The sequence below is a fragment of the Triticum aestivum genome, chromosome 2D (assembly GCF_018294505.1).
Source record: "Triticum aestivum cultivar Chinese Spring chromosome 2D, IWGSC CS RefSeq v2.1, whole genome shotgun sequence".
NCBI lineage: Eukaryota > Viridiplantae > Streptophyta > Magnoliopsida > Poales > Poaceae > Triticum > Triticum aestivum.
In genome coordinates, this window is record NC_057799.1 from 592207053 (window position 1) to 592228531 (window position 21479).

At 43.5% G+C, this 21479-nt stretch overlaps 1 protein-coding gene and 2 pseudogenes across 1 annotated transcript; 1 reads left to right on the forward strand and 2 right to left on the reverse strand.

The window, feature by feature from the left end:
* Nucleotides 1-4649: 4649 nt before the first annotated feature.
* LOC123054778 (uncharacterized) lies at nt 4650-7022 on the forward strand. Its single transcript, XM_044478624.1, has 2 exons — nt 4650-5934; nt 6413-7022. The coding sequence occupies exons 1-2, from the start codon at nt 5341-5343 to the stop codon at nt 6725-6727; spliced, it is 909 nt and encodes a 302-aa protein (XP_044334559.1). The 5' UTR covers nt 4650-5340; the 3' UTR covers nt 6728-7022.
* Nucleotides 7023-9317: 2295 nt separating this feature from the next.
* On the reverse strand, nt 9318-10819 carry LOC123056001 (F-box/FBD/LRR-repeat protein At1g13570-like; annotated as a pseudogene).
* Nucleotides 10820-15906: 5087 nt separating this feature from the next.
* On the reverse strand, nt 15907-19758 carry LOC123050223 (ervatamin-B-like; annotated as a pseudogene).
* Between the last annotated feature and the right edge of the window lie 1721 nt (nt 19759-21479).

Here is a 21479-nt window from a genome sequence, read left to right on the forward strand (position 1 = left end):
AAACACTAACTAAAACATAAAAACACATCTAACCAGAGGCTAGATCAAATATTTATTCCTAAACAGAAGCAAAAAGAAAAAAACTAAAAATAAAATTGGGTTGCCTCCCAACAAGCGCTATCGTTTAACGACCCTAGCTAGGCATAAAAGCAAGGATAGATCTAGGTATTGCCATAATAATGGGATAGATCATTAAAACTCATTTCATATTCTCTACGTTCAGCAGCGAGTTTTCTTTGAGGCAAGCAAAAGTAATCAAAAGGGCTAAATTTAATGGGACAAATGTCCCCAAGATCAACTTTAGGAGGTATAGGTTCCTCCTTCGGCCCTTCGTATTGCACAACCAATTCATCATTATAAGCATTCTTTTGACAGAACTTTGTGAGCCTATACTCGAGAGAATATCCTAGCTCATTATTTCGAATAGCAAAATCATTATTAAGATCAGAAATTCTGTCAACTAGAACATTGGTAGGAACCTTTTTTCTAAGGTTCTCATTAAAAGCAACATAGTCTAGAGATTGAAAACGCATTATTTCCTCTTGATCAAATAGGATAGTTTCTATGGGAGGACGGCCAGCGTCCACCCTATAATGCGCAAAGATTTCTTTGGCCTCTTTTATTATAAATTTGAACTCATGAGCCAAAAAAATAGTAGCGGCACGCTTAACAGAAGAATACTCAATATTAGAAAATTCTAGGAAAATCCTTTATATGCAAGGGTGCATGTGCATAAATTGCCTTTCAAGTTCAACTACAAGCATGGCAATAGCGTCCGCAAGACTACTAGTTCTATGAAGAATAGAACTGCCCATAGAAGGCAAAGCACCGGCACAAGTAAAGAAATCCTGAATAACCCCTTTTCCAATAATATTACCACTACCAATTCGGATTTCTTTGTATGCAAGATAGGGGTTCTTCAGCAGGAGCATCAGAATTTTCCATATTATTACTATTGTCCATATCGACAATAGTTTCCCCAATTTCAGACATGACGGCAGAAAGTGCGAGGAGCCAAAAGAAAGAGGGAGGCAAACGGAAAAGAGAGGGCGAATAAAACGGCAAGGGTGAAGTGGGGAAGAGGAAAACGAGAGGCAAATGGCAAATAATGTAATGCGGGAGATAAGGGTTTGTGATGGGTACTTGGTATGTTGACTTTTGCGTAGACTCCCCGACAACGCCGCCAGAAGTCCTTCTTGCTACCTCTTGAGCACTGCGTTGGTTTTCCCTTGAAGAGGAAAGGGTGATGCAGTAAAGCAGCGTAAGTACTTCCCTTAGTTTTTGAGAACCAAGGTATCAATCCAGTAGGAGTAAGAGTCCCTCACACCTACACAAACAAATAAAATCCTCGCAACCAACGCAATAAAGGGGTTGTCAATCCCTTCACGGTCACTTACGAAAGTGAGATCTTATAGATATGATAAGATAATATTTTTGGTATTTTTATGATAAAGATGCAAAGTAAAATAAAAGCAATAAAAATAACTAAGTGTTGGAAGATTAATATGATGGAAAATAGACCCGGGGGCCATAGGTTTCACTAGTGGCTTCTCTCGAGAGCATAAGTATTACGGTGGGTAAACAAATTACTGTTGAGCAATTGACAAAATTGAGCATAGTTATGAGAATATCTAGGTATGATCATGTATATAGGCATCACGTCCGAGACAAGTAGACCGACTCCTGCCTGCATCTACTACTATTACTCCACACATCGACCGCTATCCAGCATGCATCTAGAGTATTAAGTTCAAAAGAACAGAGTAACTCTTTAAGTAAGATGACATGATGTAGAGGGATAAACTCATGCAATATGATATAAACCCCATCTTGTTATCCTCGATGGCAACAATACAATATGTGCCTTGCTGCCCCTACTGTCACTGGGAAAGGACACCGCAAGATTGAACCCAAAGCTAAGCACTTCTCCCATTGCAAGAAAGATCAATCTAGTAGGCCAAACCAAACTGATAATTCAAAGAGACTTGCAAAGATAACCAATCATACATAAAAGAATTTAGAGAAGATTCAAATATTGTTCATAGATAAACTTGATCATAAATCCACAATTCATCGGTCTCAACAAACACACCGCAAAAGAAGATTACATCGAATAGATCTCCATGAGAGAGGGGGAGGACATTGTATTGAGATCCAAAAGAGAGAAGAAGCCATCTAGCTAATAACTATGGACCCGAAGGTCTGAGGTAAACTACTCACACATCATCGGGGAGGCTATGGTGTTGATGTAGAAGCCCTCCGTGATCGATGCCCCCACCGCCGCAACCTTCTGTACCTGTGAGATCCCATCTTGAGGCCTTTTCCGGCGCTCCGCCGGAGGGGGAATCGATCACGGAGGGCTTCTACATCAACACCATAGCCTCTCCGATGATGTGTGAGTAGTTTACCTCAGACCTTCGGGTCCATAGTTATTAGCTAGATGGCTTCTTCTCTCTCTTTGGATCTCAATATAAAGTTCACCTCGATTCTCTTGGAGATCTATTCGATGTAACTCTTTTTTGCAGTGTGTTTGTCGAGATCCGATGAATTGTGGGTTCATGATCAAGATTATCTATGAACAATATTTGAATCTCCTCTGAATTTTTTACGTATGATTTAATATCTTTGCAAGTCTCTTCGAATTATCAGTTTGGTTTGGCCTACTAGATTGATCTTTCTTGCAATGGGAGAAGTGCTTAGCTTTGGGTTCAATCATGCGGTGCTCGATCCCAGTGACAGAAGGGGAAACGACACATATTGTATTGTTGCCATCGAGGATAAAAAAATGGGGTTTATATCATATTGCTTGAGTTTATCCCTCTACATCATGTCATCTTGCCTAATGTGTTACTCTGTTCTTATGAACTTAATACTCTAGATGCATGCTGGATAGAGGTCGATGTGTGGAGTAATAGTACTAGATGCAGAATCGTTTCGGTCTACTTGTCGTGGACGTGATGCCTATATACATGATCATGCCTAGATATTCTGATAACTATGCACTTTTCTATCAATTGCTCGACAGTAATTTGTTCACCCACCGTAATACTTATGCTATCTTGAGAGAAGCCACTAGTGAAACCTATGGCCCCCGGGTCTATTCTCCATCATATAAGTTTCTAATCTATTTTACTTTGCAATCTTTACTTTCAATCTTTATCATAAAAATACCAAAAATATTTATCTTATCATCTCTATCAGATCTCACTTTTGCAAGTGGTCGTGAAGGGATTGACAACCCCTTTATCGCGTTGGTTGCAAGGTTCTTATTTTTTGTGTAGGTATGAGGCGACTTGCGTGTAGTCTCCTACTGGATTGATACCTTGGTTCTCAAAAACTGGGGGAAATACTTACGCTACTTTGCTGCATCACCCTTTCCTCTTCAAGGGAGAAACCAACGTAAGCTCAAGAGGTAGCAGGGTGATGTAGCGTCGTTTCGTTCTGCTACCGAAAATGTGAGTTTTCAAAAAGAAAATTGTGCTAAGAACATCATTTTGTTCACTGCCGAGCAGATGCTCCTTCGTGTTGATTTGAATTGCCCACGGAGTAATGCACAAAACGCCTTTTTTTCTTCGACAAAGGGTGAATTTCATTGACTCAAAATGAAGCATCAAGAAGATACAAAACACGATGGGCCCACACCTGATCTACATAGCTAAGATGCACACAACCAACACCAACACACGCAAACACGCCGGCAACTAGCAAAGTCATAAGACCAAAGCTATGCGTAAGAGAGAAAAAAGAAAAAAGTCTCAAAGCAATCAAATCCACGATCGTCAAAACTACAACAATGACCATATCTGCACCAAATATGTCATGACACCACATGGACGACGAGGTCTTCAACAGCAACGCCTTCAAGAAGGGAGCGGCGCTCAAGCAACGCCGACACCCGATGCAGCCACTAAGGCCACAATCTGGATTTTCACCCTGAAGAATCAGTCTGAAGCTTATCCGAGCAATGTCTTCAACAAGGTAACGATGTAAAAAACATCGTCATTGCCAGGTATAACCAACTCCAGTTGAACCTAGGCTTTCACCCCTGAGCTCTCGACTGGGTGCTCGAGTAGCACCACCATCGAAGTCACACATGTATTGTCGCCACCACTTTTCCGTGATCCCAGCAGTTTTGCGATCTGTTGCCGCTGCACAACCTTCCCTCTGCATCAAAACGTCGTCCCTAGTTTTGCATCTCACCGCCGAATCTCGAGAGATGAACGCTCTATTAGACCTTCGGATGACCACCGCCTCGTGGAGTCGTAGGAGGTCGTTGCACCACAGTCTTCAGTCACCACAAAACACTGGTTTAAAAAAAGAAAAGAGTAAACTTTATTTAAACAATATATATGTGACAGAGTGACATGTTGAATCACATTTTATTTAATATGCTACTCTCTCCGTCCCAAAATAAGTGTCTCAACTTTGTACTAACTCCAGTACAAATTTCTACTAAGCTCAAAACACTTATTTTGGGACGGAGGTAGTAGTTTGAGTTACATTGATCTAAACCCTATTTTAGCATTAAGGTGTTTTTTTACACTTCAGGTGTTTACATTTGAGGTGTTTTTGGTCATTTCGAGGGGAAGGAAGTTTCGTACAGCTTTTGTTGTTTTTTGCAGAGGAGGAAATTTCCTAGCTATGGATCCAGTCGTTGCTTGAACTCGTCAGCCGCCTACCTTCTATCCACCGGGGCCGCCGCGCGAACCCGTCACCACACAGCAGCCATGGCCTCCTAGCCGCCGCCGCCGCCATCCGCTCCCACCGCGATAACCGCTCTCGGCGTCGACCTTCTCCGCGAGATCTTCTTCCGCCTGCCCTCCCTACCGAGCCTCGTCCGTGCCGCCTTCGCCTGCCGGACCTTCCTCCGCGCCGTCCGCTCGTCCCCGGCCTTCCGCCGCAGCTTCCGCGCGCTCCACGCGCCGCCGCTCCTCGCGCTCTTCCTCGACCCCAACTACGAGGTGGTCCCGGCCTCCCCCTGCCCCTGGCGCCGCTCCGACCCGGACCTCGTCGCCGCCGATTTCTTCAACACCCGGGTCCCGCGCCACGGCGACCCGCACGCCCCCGGTTGGGAGATCAGTTCCCAAGTCTCCTAGCGGCGACGGCTACTTGTGTCTCGTCAGCTGGAGCGGCGCCGCCGAGCGGAGCCGGGCTGCCGCCTACAACCCGCTGACGCGGGCTCTGGATCTCCACATCTATCGGCCCGGGTTATGCTACATCGACATCGACCTTGAGTTCTACACTGTACCCTCCGCATATCGTCAGGGGCCGTCCCGTGTGGTGTGTATCCGTCACCACCGCCGATGGCGGGAGCGCGTCGCCGTCTTCTCATCGGACACCATGGAGTGGCGAATTCTCCCAACTAGTACGCTGCTGGGGCTGCGTGAATCTCTCTCGGCCGAGATTGGCACGATGATGCATGGGCTCATCTGGTGGCAAAACTGGATGTATGACCAAATTGTGGTGCTCGACACGTCCACTTTTCAGTTCTCTCTAATCGATGTGCCGAAGCAATTGGAGACGGAGTGGGATGAATCAACGTATAAGCTTGGAGAGACCAAGGATGAGAAGCTGTGCATCGTAGATATAAAGGACAACACACTTGTTTCTTGGTTCCTGGCATCCGATGATGACATTGCCTTCAGCAGGTGGATGATGTACAAGGAGTTCCCATTGAACCCAATTGTTAAGGAGTTCACCGGGTTCTTGATGGAGGAAGAGGGTTGTAATGCCAGGGTGGAGCTTGTGGAGGTCATCGATGGCTTTGTATACCTGTCTATTTTCTATGTCAAGGACACACAGTCTCGTGAGTTGTACCTATCATTATGCCTGGAAACATCGGAAATGAGCGAGCTCTTTCATGATGCATATCGTGATAATGTGGAGGTCCATCCTTATGTCATGGCATGGCCTCCCTCTTTGTTGCCAAGCAAGGTAAGCCCACGCTTATGTGTGAAGTATTCTTCTGTTTTTTTTGTACATTGTGTGCATTTAATTTACTTGAGCGTTGGGCATTGTTGCGAAAAGCTTCTGACCAGTTCTTAGCTTAGGTTTAGACACACTAACATGCCTGATTTGCATTAATCGTAGTTCGAGAATTCAATTGCAGATTGTTCATTAGTACGAGGATGCAATTTTATAAAATTTTAGCATGAGCTTTTGTGCCAGTTACATGATAGCACAAGCATATTTTATAGTGCTGCTGTACTGCATATGTTTAAGATTGGATTTTTTGTCCACTAAAAAGCCCTCTACACATACTTTTCTGGTGAACAATATCACATTTCACCTTCACTGCCTGTGTAAAAGCCTAACTAAATTGGTGCTGTAATCTTGGAAAATACAGTCTTGCACAATTTCTGTGGACAAATACTTGAATTCTTATGCATACTAAAGTCCCTCTTTGTCACAGGAGGATTCAGAAACTGAAGTTACTGGAGACAGGGTTGCAGATGATGGTCCCGTGGGCACAGAAGAAGCTTCCTCTATCCTTGTCACTGCACTGCACTCACTCAGCCAAGCTCTGATGGATGGCAGTGACAGTAACAAAGAATTACTGGTGGAGTTACATGACTTCTTGCTTGACAGTACTAATGAAACAGCGGTGGAGTTAGCTGCCTTTTTGCGTCCTACTGAGGATGACAAGGACTCTCTTATGAGCAAAATCATTACTTTGGATGCACAATTAATGACCGCAAGAGACCGTATCTTGAGGATAAGTGTGTGACTCTGAGATGGACACACCAAGTACAGAAAGAGAAACCTGATGATGAATTGATGATAAGCTTACAGGGGGCAGATGTCAAGAGCTTGCTGCCACTTCTTTGCCAGTTGAAGTATTGTAAGTGATCATGTGTGTATGTGTTTAATCTGATGATACAAGCTTTTGTTGAAATGCCTTGGTGCTTCAGTTTTTTGGATGATGTGAAGAGAGTGTATGTGTGTGTATTGTATACTAGTTTCATATACTAGGTTTGATGATGTTTGCAACCACTCTCCATCAATATGACTAGTTTCTCGTACTCTGCTTCTTTTGGGTCCAAAGTCTTGAGGCTTGGCCAAGCTCTTGCTTCGGAATGTGCTTGTTCTTGAAAGATTGCATGTAGTGTTCGCGAAGGAAATCAAGCCTGAGCGAAAGAATATACTGGAGGCAGAGATGGGAAAATGGGGAGTGGCCAATTCAGAAAATATCTTCGTCTAGAGATATTCTCTAGTTAATTACAGCCGGAGCAGATTAGATTGACGTCTCTCTTTTTCCAGCCAAAAAAATTATGCTAACAATCAGTTGACAGATTGTCACCAATAAACTTTGCTGTACTAATATGAAAAAATAAGAGTTAGATGGGATAATTTACTCTAAGCCGTCCAAAATTTTAGTCAAAATTTGTTCATCCAATGGTTGTGCCACCACCATACCCTATCACTTATGCATTTATAGCCTTTTTTCTGTACTTAATGTCACTAAATTTCTTAACTTTTCTGTATAGATAACAACATGTCATACTTGATTGTCTTGCGTGCGTGCAATATGCATGTGTTTGGTTATACACTTTTCTCGAAAAGGGTGTATAATTTTAACATGATTTGTACTTGCTCATCAAACTCATAATTTTAACATGTATATATTACTATCTTTGTGCTCATCATTTCATCAATAATATTTGAGTAAGAAAACAAAAATATAAGAAAATTTGCTTTCCAAATCGGTAAAGATTCCAAACGTGTCCAGAACTGATTTCATTTTGATTTTTGAATTATGTTAGTCGAACGTGATTCACATGTACTCGATTATAGTCTCGCCAAAAGAACTTCTTCATCCTATTTGGTGGTGGCGAGAGGGCGATAACAAAGGCTACGACGCAGCAGCCCCAAAAACTGCACAATATCGATTAACTGCTGATCAAAGTTGAATAATATATAGCCGATCCAAAGACATCTTATATACTCTCAAAACAATATAGTGATAGATATTCATATAGAGAAGTCCCCACTGCCAGCCATTTTCATGGGAGCTGGAAATTCCTAAATATTGAGTGTGGAGGAGAGTGCTAAAGATGCAGATAGAAAATCCCCTATGGAACAGTTTACACGCTAGCCGGTGCAGTTTAGTCATTAGTCATTGCTACTTGGGCGATTTTGTTCATATAAGCATGAGATTGATTCCCATTAATGCAGGTTTGGAACCCCTAGAATGTTTCTCACCGTTCATAATGCGAAGAACAGAAGTCTTGTCTCAAATGAAGTACAGTAGTATGTACCTTTTGTAGTATATGTAGTCTCCATGACTTGAGAGAATGCCCTGACTGTTAAATTGTTGTGTTTAAAAAGGTGATCCAAGACTCCCAAGTTATGAGCATCGTACTCTGTTTGGCTGTAGTGACGGCAGGACGCGAGCTGAATATTGTATCGATAGTTTGCTAGCAGCAAGCACTGGAGCTGTCAGGCAGAGCATCTCTACTATGGCAAAGGGGAAAAAAACTGCAATAAAATGCTCACTCCCTCTGTTTCCAATAATAAGTTTATTTTTAGTTTTTTTGTATGTCAAACTATTTGATGTTTAATCAAATTTATACAGCAATTTACCAAAATCTCTGACCGCGGTTAATTCTTGTGAAATCAGAAATTGTTTTCTTATACTTGCATAATGGGACAGAGGGAGTATCTCTAATTCCAAGATAAACATCAAGAGAAATTTCCTTCAAAACATCATTGGATGATAACACTATGTCAAAACAACACACCCTCTCTTCCGTCTCCAGCTAGTCTAACAACAAACACATAAATAAAATACATAGTTTCCTCTCTCCTGAAAGATGGTATAGACCTTTCTGAGTTCCTTCCTCCAAACATCAATGGCAACTTCCTTGCCTTGAACGGATGAACATACCCGCACTTTTTTGTTCCCTTTTCATAGAATGGTAAGGACCCCGTCCAACCCCTTCCTCCAAAGTTTAGCAAAGGCCAACGCCCTACCATCACGCATGTATCTTTGTGCTACCTTCAGAGATGGAATAAATGAGTTATTCCCCACCACTGGATCTATGATCATACGCTCAAGAGAGGTTGTGCTCCGAAGAAGATGGTGTGCCAGCTCAAGCTGGCAATTCAAACCGTAAAACCCCGTCATTCGGATGGTCTTGAGATGATTGTGCGGAGGCAGCGGGGAGGGTTCCGCACTCGGTTCCCAGATGTGGGTTGCTGAGGCAAAACAGCACATCTGCATAAAAATGTGTCAAATAAATTACTGTAGATTTTTAATTTTTGTTTAGAACAAACAAATTGTGTTACTGCCGTTCTATTTTACTTGATGTCTTCGACTATTCAGTCTTTAGGACGCTCCTTTCACTGTTAGTTTTCCACCACTTCACAGTAGGTAGTTTTTAATCTTAGTAGCGGTCAAACTTTAGAATTTCTGACTACACACTAAGAAGTCTAAGTAAACCTTTGTTATCTCGACTAAATTAGCCCAAGATCAAATACTTACATGAATTACCAAGTCTTCCAAAAGAGGGGCCAACTCCAAAAGGTAAGCCAGGCGAAGAACTCCACCAGGAGCTTCTGGCCACCCACCAATATTGATCTCTAAGGTCAAATGTCTCAGGTTGGTGAGCCTGCTAGGGTTTTTGACAAACCCCTGAACCTGCAAGACAACAAACATGGCAAATGTGAAACAAGCAATGACCTCTTCATAGCATGAAGAACTGAAGCAAAATCATGAGGGCACGTTCTTCCAGTGTTCAATGAACAAACCTTGGTGTTCATCTGAAAATATATGGAGAGAGACTGGACGTGCGAAAGGGCATTGACTACATCATTGCAGACGTAATTGAAACAGTCCGAGGCCGAGAACAGCTGATCGTTGCCTCAGAAATCTTCAGAGGTCCATGAAGCATGATAGGTACCATCAGATCAGCGAAGACAAGTGTGGTGAGGTTTGGAGCACGTATATCCAACTTCTGCAGGCTACAGATCTTCACGCACAGATATTGCAACCGGCTTAGTTCCTGCCCTATGCTTAGCCCAACCATCCTGCATTTGGTGATGCTTAGCCACTCAAGAACAGCACATTCAGGAAACAAACACTGGAGTTCTCCTGTAATGGTCACCATATGCAGAGAGAGCTTCTTAAGGTTTGAAAATCCGTGGAGATCGGCAGGCGGTGTTAAATAGACAAATCCTAGACAGAGAGACCTGACACAAGAGCCACTGGAGCCACTGAAAAGATGCAGTGGGAAACTGTACATATCATCTCTCTTGTTACTGCCTTTCAGTCCTGGAGACAGATCCATGACAACATGCTTCGTTTTCGATGTGGCAGAAAATTTGATCCATCTATCAATGTGAGATGTGTGCCTTTTGCGAAGCGCAAACTTAACCACAAACTTGTTCAGGTTAGTGGACCTTAACTGCCGGAGGATGCTATTGATACCCCTAATAAACCGTGTCCGTAAGGGTGGTTTTCGACAGCCTACCACGGCATTGCTTCCGCGCATCGTGGCTCTGGTGAATACTAACTTTGGGTAGCATTTCCAGAGGCGCCTCCACCTCCTAGATAGTATGCTCATCCGCACAGCCTCTTTCAATGTCAATCTCGACAGTATGATACGCAGAACATCCTGCAGGCGGAACAAAGACAACTCAGTGAATCACTGGATATCCTCAGCATGTTCCAGCCACAAAGAATATGCATGTATTTTGTCTCAGTTCCCCTCACAAAAGAAGAAGAGAATGAATGTGCTGCTACCAATAACAAGGTTCAAGTCATGAATTTACTTACGTGGGGTAAATGGTGAAGCTGAAGACCCTTGAATTTTGTCATCTTACAAGTGTTCTTCACACAGTCTTTAGTCTTTGGTCCCTTCCGAGGCGCTCTTTTTGACAAACAGATTCCTGTAAATATAAAACATTTATCGTATCTTTTAACTGACAATGGAAAATACAGGGGTAATTATCTGGACAATTAATTGTACTATGAACTTCAATTTTACCTAGATTTTTGTGCAAAGTGTATTCTTAATTATGAAGTTATCACTTTTTACAAGAAAAAAAGTACTGCACATGTTAATCTGACCTAGATATCATCTTTGTATTTCCCAGCTATTTTCATCACATTATTCCTGCCCAGGAGCGGTAAAGTTTAGCTCTCAATAACAAAGAAATGACTTGCTGGCAAGTGTGGCAGCTAGTGGTTGCATTGCTCTCCTTAACCGCTATATTTATTTGACCTATTACTACTGCTGGAGCAACCACGTAGATACAACAATATTATGTGTATGCTAGTATGAATGCAATATTTGTAGGAGGACATAGAACGCAATGATAAAGGAAGAAACTTTAATCTGAGAATGAATCATGCTGTATTAACAGAAATTGGCAAGATAGACAAAAAATGCAGAGGAATTCAGTATTCAGTTCCTATTTGTATTTGATTCTAAGTAGTGAGACTTTGTAAATCCCAAATTATGGTCACATAGGAGTAGTTACACTTACACTACATACCAATGGATTTATTTATGTATTATTAAGATTGGTTTTCCAGTTGTCGGGGGAAATAGAAAGATAATAGCAGGAGCCAACTATGAATTTTGTAGTGAGCGAAGTGCACAATAGGTCCTTGAACTATTTCAAGGTGTCACGTAGGACCTCAAACTATGAAAGTCCTCGTCCAGGTCCTCGAAGTACAACAAGTGTGTCATGTTAGGCAAAATATAGGACCTCGGACTACTTTAGTGTTGAACTGATTTTGGATTTGGATGGCACACTTATTGCACTTTGAGGCCTGGATGATGGTTTTATAGTCACAGGACCTACTTGGACGGCATCGAAGAAAACGGATCTGATGATGGCGAGAGGGTTGTGTGCAAACCTTACCTGGGTGCCTTGTCAAGCCCTCCCTATGATGCTCCCTATGTGCAGCGAGAAGATCTGTTTTGGCCGACGGGGAAGACGCCGGTGGAGCCGAGCCGAGGTCGACCGCTCGCGGAGGCTCAGCCCACCTAATTTTACATCAATCCAATTCTAGATCGATCGTGATGAATGTTGTCACGGAGAGATTTGCTTTGCTAGGAATCCGGTGGCCACTTGGATCGGAAAGGAAACCGAATTCGAATTGTTTCGAACGGAAGCCATCCTTGATCTTTAACTTCCACCCCAAACCAAATCAGCGATCTCTTCCTACCCAGTGGCCGGGATCGACCGATATGGCCTATCCACGCAAGAAGAAATCGCCGCCGTCGTCGGGGCGCCGATCGGACCGCATCAGCGGCCTCACCGACGACGTGCTGGGCCACATCCTCTCCTTCCTCCCCACCAAGGAGGCGGCCCGCGCGGCGGTGCTGTCCCGCCGGTGGCGCCACGTTTTCGGCAGCGTCCACACCATCTCGTTCGAGGAGACAGAGGGCGAGAGGGAACAAGACTGGTTCACCTACTACGTGCAGGCGCCGGAGAGGAAGAGCTGCAGCGACGTGCTCCTGGACGGCCTCGGCGCGCGCGGCGCTCCTCTGCCGCCGCCGATGCCCCGGCCACGCCGTGCCGCTGCGCAGCCTCCGCTTCGCCTTGGACCACTGGCATCGGTGGGACAAGGTCGCCGTCGACCAGTGGCTCGCCTACGTGATGATGCCGCCGCTTAGGAACCACCCGGGGCTCCACCTCGACCTGCGCTTCCACATCCGCTCTATTTGCACTGGCAGCTACCTACAATGAGGCCGGCAGGTACTCCGACGAGGAGGAGGAGGAGGAGAAGAGGAATGGCTCCTGGTACTATATCCTCCCACGTAGGCTCTTGTCCTACGCCGCCATCCGGACCCTGTGCCTCAGCTACTGCCGGCTCAAGCTACCGGAGGTGGTTCGTATCGACCTGCCACTCCTTGAGACATTGCGCCTGACGGGCCTCCGTGACTCCGGCAGAAGCATCCAGCGGCTGATCTCGAGCTGCCCCCGCCTCGCCGACGTGACGCTTGAAGCCCTGTGCAAGCTCAAAAGGGTCTCCCTGCTCGACAAACCCTCCGAAGGGTGGCCCTCCGGTGCTGCCACAACCTGAGGTCCGTTCACATGGACGCGTCGGCGGGGCTGGGATCCCTGGATGGAATACATAGGCCAAGCACCCGCGGAGTCCCTCCTGACCCTGCACGGCTCACCGACGATCATCCATTCGTGCACCATCGAGTTGTGCAGACCCGTCGATGACCCTGCGGAGTTCACCGGGTTCACGCGGTTCCTTGAGGAAATCTTTGACACCAAGCACCTGCATCTGCACAACCAGAGCCTACGGAACGGGTTCTTCGCCACCGGGTTCCCGTTGTTCTCCTGCCTAACATGGCTCACGCTGCAAGCTTGCATCCGCAGCCGACGGTGCGTCTTTGCGGTTGGCGGGATCCTGGAGCAGACCCCGAGCCTAGAGGTCCTGTCTCTGGTCATGAACGAATCGCGAGAGTCGACGGAGACACAGAGGCACTGTTCGAGCCGAATGCGGAAGGTTCCGAACGAGATCACGATCCCTCGTAAATTGAGCTTCTCCATCCCGTGTATGCGGCATCGACTGAGGGAGATTAGAATGGAAGATTACGATGGCAGCAGGCCACATAGGAAGCTCGCCAAGTGCTTGCTTCGCAACGCGCTGGTTCTTGAGAAGTTGCACGTCGTGTTTGCAGTGGGGGTGAGACTTGAGTCTGAAGAGAAACTGAAGGTTCAGATGGGAAGATGGGAGGCGAAGCGACCAATCCAGAAAAGATTTTCATTTAACTATAACTACTATAGTTAGTACATCTGTTATAACTACTATAGTCAGTACATCATTGCATCAATGCGATACACACAACCATTTTTTATGAAGATTGATGCAAATCATCAACAAGAGGAACTTTAAAGCGCAGCTGCTCTTTATGATAAATTTCCTAAACTAATCTCTCCTGGCCCCTTGAATTCAACTGGGTGGTTTTCTTGTTGGTTTGGTTAGTACTATGTTGTACTAGTTTGCTTGAAAACTGCTTGGTTTAAGTGTCGAACTATGTTGAAAGCTTCTTAATTTGGTTTAAACCTATGGTTATATGCTATCTATTTGTGTGTCTTTGCTTTTTCCACGTGCCTAGTGTGTTGTTAACCTCACCACCTCGACGAGAAGGTTATCAGATAACATGCGTTCATCTAACCAAACGCCATGGCTTGTGTTTCCATCGAAACAAGCAGGCAACCAAACAACCTGCCTTTCGTTTCGCCCCACGCAGGCTAGAGGGTATGCAGGCAACTAAACAGCATGCAGATGTTGGGTTTTTGCCTGTTTTCCCTCAGCCAAGCTCAACTGAGACACAGATGCAATGCATGCAAGAGTAGATACGGCAAGTCGGCAACCAAACACGCCCTCTGCGAGTTCATGCTAACAACATGTTGTCTTAGGTTCAAAGTAAAGTATCTGGAAAGATGACCTCGTCTACCAAAAATGCTACACCTGCTCTTTACGTAAATTTCCTAAACTAATCTCTCCAGGCCCCTTGAATTTAACTGGGTGGGGCCCCTCCAATGATTTCATCCAACCAAAATGCCCCATAAGCCCTTACGTTAACCACGTAGTATTCCTTACGTAGGTGTAGAATTAAACCCTGCCTACTACACCATCCACTCCATCGACGCCGTGTGCTACGATAGGTTGGCATGGCGGAACAGACTGCACAATCATTAGCGGTGCAAGAAGAGCGGTGGATCGACAGAGTTCTTGGATCCTCATCTGTACGGACTATGGAGAATGGATTTGATGGTGTAGCCAATGCTCGAGGCTCATGCACTGGGGGTGGCAATTAATTTAACCATGAAACAGGTTCCACGCTCAAGGTGATCTTACGCATCATCAAAGCTCGAAAAGGTACCCCTTCTTGACAAACCCATCAACTCTGCTCTATTGCCGCATCGTGAAGTATATATCACATCGACACCTCTTGTGGTTGAGATCCCTAGAATACACAGTTTAAGAACCCGTGGAGTCCCTCCTGTCTTTGCATAGCTCAACGGTTGTTATAACTTTGTGCACCATTGAGCTCTATGAGGCTCTCAACAAGGAGGGGTTAGAGAGAAGATTGTTTGCCAGGGGAATCCCTCTATTCTCCAGCCTGCCGTGGCATATGATGCAAGGCTATGCCACTAATGTCATGGTGGGTAGGATCTTCAAGCGATTTTCGAGCCTAGAGGTTTTGTCATTGATCATGAAGGAGTTGCAAGAGTAAGAATCAACAAGGGGTCACAATATGTACACGAGATACCATGGTTACAAACGAGATCACGGTCAATTACAAGCCGAGCTTCTCCATCCAGTGCTTGCAACATTGAGTTAGGGGGATCAACATGGAAAATTATGACTATAGTGGGCGAAAAAAGATGATGAGCAAACTCTTGCTTTGCAATGCACTAGTTCGTGCGAGGTTGCACAACATAAATGTTCACAAAGGAGAGGTTGAGGTGTAGACAGAAGTGAAAACTGAGGTACAAATGGTGAGATAGGGAACCTTGGCGTTGCTGTAGGGTTGTTTCTCTCCTAGAATCCAAAGATGACTTATGGCAAGACCCTGATGAAGCATCTGCGCTCTAGTTTCCCCAAAGTGATGATAGTGTAATCTCACAAGGAATTGAAGGGTGAGCAGGGTGTGAGCACGATGGTGTGGTTGAAGTTTTTCTAGGTGCAGATAGTATGCTACACCTTCTTGGAAAAAATGGAATTCACCGGCAACTTGTCCCAAAAAATTCACTTTGGTCACTGTACTCAAGAAGGTCACCTCGGCGCCTAAACAACCAACCATTTCCTTATTGATTACAGTGATACATCGTGAGCGATTCACGTACAACATGGTATGGTATAAACACATACGTAAAGTACATACTTATTAGGTCGATGACATGACGCACACGGTGCCATCACATGGATCACATTGTAGGGTAAGTGGGCCAGTAGGAAGAGGCCGCACAAGCCTCGTGAATCAGCATAATCCCTCTCCATCAATATATATCCATCCATCCCAAAAGATGTCCCATGCGAGTTCTTCACGATCCAGTACTTCTTCCCAGTGGCGTCATCCTTCCCGTACCCCACGATGGTGACGATGTGGTTATAGTCATACCCGCATGGACCCGAGTACACACCGCTCTTGTTCTTGGCGAAGCTCGCGGCAACCTCGATGATGACGGTCACGGACTGCTTAGCCACCGCCTCCATGAGCTTCTGGCGCCACCCCCGGCTATAGCCACGCACGGTGATGGCGTGGTTCTTCAGTTTGCTCGAGTCGCATGTGCCCTTCGTTCCCTTGTATGGGTAGTCCTCTTCCGTTGTGATGCCGCCATTCCTCGAGATCCATTTCATGGCCATGTAGGATTTACCTATGTCGCAGCCATACATGCCACAGTCCACGAGTTCTTGCTCGAACAGGTCCACCACCTCCCCGGTCTTGATTTCGTGTAAGATCTCTACTGCTGCTACTGCAGCAAAAGCCCAACAAGACCCTGTTCGGTCGAGCCCAACACAAAAAATGTCAGATGTTTCAGTTATGCAAAGGCACCCGACCTCCAAGTGTACACCCTAAGCAAAAGGGTAAGAGTTACTCAGACCCACTACTTAATAAAATCAACGGCAGATCTATTATATACTATTAACTTTTATGTAAAAAGAGGACGTATGAGGGACCATGTTAAAACAGCTCAAACAGGCAAATTTTAACAGGCAATCGTATATGCAGACTGATAGCTCGACCAACAAAACACGACTAAGTAAATTTACCGGTGTCGGGAGCTAGCGGTGAAGCATCCGCCGTCCACTGCTTATATTGGGATTTGTGCTTGCTTTGCATGTATAACATGAGATATCTTTTCTAGTGTTATACGTAAGCTTGGAGAGAGGAATACAATGGTGTGTCAGCTTGTGTCGGCTTTAACACCAGAGAGAGCCACAGAGTGGGTAGAAGGACAATTGCATGCATTCTCTCTCTCCATGCAAAAGGTGGGTATTTTATTTTGTAGTCATATTTTGAATGATCGATATATTTTGAACTAAATCTCCATTTTTGAAACTTTTTTTATATTTGAATTCGTAGCGAGAAGATGGTCAGAACAAGATCAATTATGGATGCATTTGAACTAGTTTTATTTTTACAGATTTCATAAAACAAATTTCACTCATTATATAAAAACATATTTCACTCAATTAAAAAATAATTTTCCCTCATTTAAAAACTTATTTCACTCATTTTATAAAACTGCTTCCACTCATGTTGCCCATAGTGGAATAACCATCTTGACAAACATACTAAAAAAATTGAGTGAAATACGCGGACTGCAATGCTATAATTTAAACGAGCTTAAAATTGAGTGAAATGACAAAAATGAAAAAGGCCGTTTCACACCAAAAAGATATATTTCGCTTATTTCAAACAACTTATTTCACTTATTTCAGAAAACGCATTACCCTAGCTCAACTGAAAAACTATATTTCACTTGTTTCAGAAAACCGATTACAAAATATATCTCATTACAAGATATATCTCAAAGAATATTTGAAGAAAAGCATTTCGCTGAATTGCAGATCTGTTTTCACTCATTACAAAATATATCTCAAAAAGTACTTTTACTGTTTCACTCATTTGAAAGAATATAGTTCCACTCATTCCGAAATGAGTATTTCACAAGTTTGAAAAAACACAATTCTGTGATTTGGAAAACTGATTCACTCTTTACAAAAACAATCTCTTTACAAGTGCTTTCGCTCGTTACAAAAGATAGATTTCACTCATTTCACTAGTTTCAGAAAACATATTACACTCATTCAATTGAAATACTATATTTCACTTGTTTCAAAAAAGTGATTTCACTTGTTACAAAAGATAGATTTCACTCATTTCACTAGTTTCAGAAAACATATTACACTCATTCAATTGAAATACTATATTTCACTTTGTTTCAAAAAAGTGATTTCACTTGTTACAAAAGATAGATTTCACTCATTTCACTAGTTTCAGAAAATATATTACACTCATTCAATTGAAATACTATATTTCACTTGTTTGTAAAAAGTGATTTCACTCGTTACAAAATGTATGTTTCAATTCTTTGGAATACTTTATATCTATGAACTTAGTGAAATTTATTTTTTGAACTAAGTGAAATCTATGAAACGAGATATTTTTGAAGACTATGAAACATGTTATTTTGAAATCTAATTTAAAAATATTCAAGATTGATCTTGTTCTGAAGATCATGTTGCAAGGAATTTGAATCTATAAAACAAATTCTATAATGATCACAAATGGAAACGTATTTCTAACAAAATGGAAACGTATTTCACTGATCACAAATATCAGTATCAAACATTAAAAATACGCAGTTCCACACAAAATATATTGAGTGAAATATGTTAATGGAAACATTGAAAATTAAACTTGTTTCAAATATATCCAAGATTGCTCTTGTTCTAAAGGTCTTGGCGCAATTAATTCAAATATATAAATTATTTCATAAACAAAATTATAAGTTAAAAGATATGAATGATTAAAATTGTCATGGGGTGAATAAAATGATGGGTTTGTTGGTGGGAGAGGAGAGAGTGAATGTGTCATAACCTGTACCCATGTCAGAAAAAAAGAAGTATAGGACAATGCATGCTACCTTTATCTGCTAATGGTGGAACCCACAAGAGAGAAATACTAACGCTTAAAGCCAGGGAAAGATATCAAATACGTGCGACTGTATCGGGGTACACACCATGTGGCAGAATCCCATTGGCTGTGCGTTGCCCGGTAGCTCCCGTTGCCGGTAAAAGAGACTTTGCGCAACAAAACACCACACCGTGGATGCATGTCCCTCGTCAGTTCTGTACTGGTTGCCATTTTAATATGGTTCATTGTGTGTGTGTTTTATTACAGCGAGTTAACGTGCAAAATTGTTTTTTTTTAAGCAACGTCAAATTTGTTGTCTACACGACACGCCGGTTAACATGCACACACAACTCGTTATTTTTTTTATTTTCTTGAACACCACAACTCGTTAATTAGTTTTAAGTCTAGCAACAAGGTCCAAGTTTGAACGATACGTTCTTCCAAAAACTAAATTTTAACCTGCACGCCAGCGATCTCATGTATACTTTGTATACGAAGCCAGCCTTTTTCTTTAGAAACTTCCAATCTAAGCCAGCCTCAAAATCGATTTGATCTGACGCAATGAGGGCAATCAAATACATATAAGATACAAAAAAAAAAGATGTATATTCAAGTGTAGACGATGACCGTACTCACCGCAGTTTCATTGATGCTCGACGGGCGTGACGGCACCCATTTCTCGCCAGTCCACGCTCTCAGGCACCGCAGCAGACAGGTTGGCGCCGTGCCCCTCGGCGACGTCCCCGGCACGAGTCGTGATCAACATCTCGGCGTCGTCATCCCCCGCTTCACTCATCTCCGGCGTCACGGTGAACCGGCCGGTGTACGTCGCCAGGAACTCCTCGCTGGTGAGGTCGGTGAACTGGTTCTCGCCGAGCGTGTAGCTGAGCCTGCCCTCCCGGTTCGTGGCCTCGATGTCCTCCACGTTACGCCAGTACACCTCGAACCGCCGCAGCTTCTCGTCGGCGGTCGATCGGGTACGACTTGCCGTGCTGCTTCATCCACCGGTGGAACCTGTCCACCATGGACGACTCCTCGACCTGCTGGCTCGTCCCCCGCATGGAGACGACGAGGCAGCATAGGAGAAGGATGGCCAGGGCTACGGGACGGGAAAGGGAGGGGGCAGCCATGTCGATCGTCGCCGGTGTGGCTGCTGCTGCTCAGCTGCTGTTGCCGCGGCCGCGTTTTATACATGAGCGGCATGATTGGTGGACGGCTTTAACTCGGAGGTATTACTCGTGGCAGGTGGATGTCGCTTTGGACGGCCACGTTGTCACCTCCGCGATCGAGGCTGCGACACCCTACTCTCTCTCTCTACTGTCGCTGTGAAATCACGTTCACGGTTCACCACAAAGGGGCCATGGCCAATTGATTGAGCCACCCAAAACCACAATGGGCCATCACCCATCAAGGTAGCTTTACGTGGCTGTGATGGCACGTGTTTATAATCTTATTTTATTCTGATCTGCAGCGTACTGTTACTGTCGACATGGAGGTGCATGCACGCCAGTGAATGCAATGTCTGCTTCGTCGTGATCCGCTGGCCGGCCGTTCATTTCAAGCCCGATTCGAAATATCTCGAGGTGATGGAGCAGGCATCAAGCTCGCATAATCATGCTGTCGAGAAGAGAGTTACGAAGATGAACGAGTATGTGATGGTTGGGTTTCCGCGAAAAAAAAATGTGAAGGTCGGGTCACCAGGGCTATATCTCGCCTACGGCAAGACCGAAGGACGATTCGTCTCAGGCGTTCAAAGTGGTTTTGGAAAGTTTTGATGGACCGGCTTGTAATGGTTATAGAGGCTTTTTCACTTTATTGTTCTCTGTGTGTCTTCTTCATCGGTTTCTTTCGGGGTTTTTGTTTTTTCTTTTCTCTAAAGAAAAATCTTGGTTTTTTCTTTACCTTTATTTTCGGAAATTCTTGTTGATTCATTCGAATACAAGTTGAACATTTTTTGTATACACACTGACCATTTTTTAAATACATGCTAAGCATTTTTCAAGTACATGTTAAACATTTTTATCCGATTACTTATTGAAAATTTGTCAACGCACATTGAACAGTTTTTACATACGTGCCAAACATTTCCCAAATAAACGTTGGACTTTTCTTTGAATACATGTTGAACATCTTTCAAATGCACATTGAACATTTTCAAATACACGGTGAACATTTTTCCAAGACACATTGAACATTTCTCACAAATGCCATGGACATTTTTTAATCAAAAATATTAAGTGTTATAACGTCTTATAAAAATATCTTAACTTTTTCTTTGAAGGGGATGGAACAAATTTTACATTGAGTAAACATTTTTTAAATATCATCTACGTATTTTTAAAATGTGTAGTCATTTTGAGGCATGATGAAAAAAAATGATATGGATTATTTAAATATTACAGAAACAACTATTTTACATTTTTTTTGAGAAACAACTATTTTACATTACATGAAGATTTTTAATGCACGGTCAACCAACTGCTCTCTACCCGGCCGGCCCACTATAAGCACCTTCATGTGAGTTGTTCTTTCGTTTCGCTAGAGACGACATAAAGACGCGCCCCAGTTTGGTGCAAATGATATATAGTATTACCTTTTGCAACTGTTAAGACCACGATCACTTACAACGCCTGTAGAGCGGGCCAGCCAATTTAGTTCATAGCTAACGGGAGCACAGGGTACCAGTTTCAAAAGTTTTTCTTTCCTTTTTTATGTTGAGTCTTCTTTTTATTTGTCCGGTTATTTTGTTTTTCTATTTTTATTTATTTTTTATTTTTATTATTTTATTTTTCTTATACATTTTACCGTTTCCTTTAATTCATGAAATATATTTGCGTTCATGCTTTTTTTAGTTAA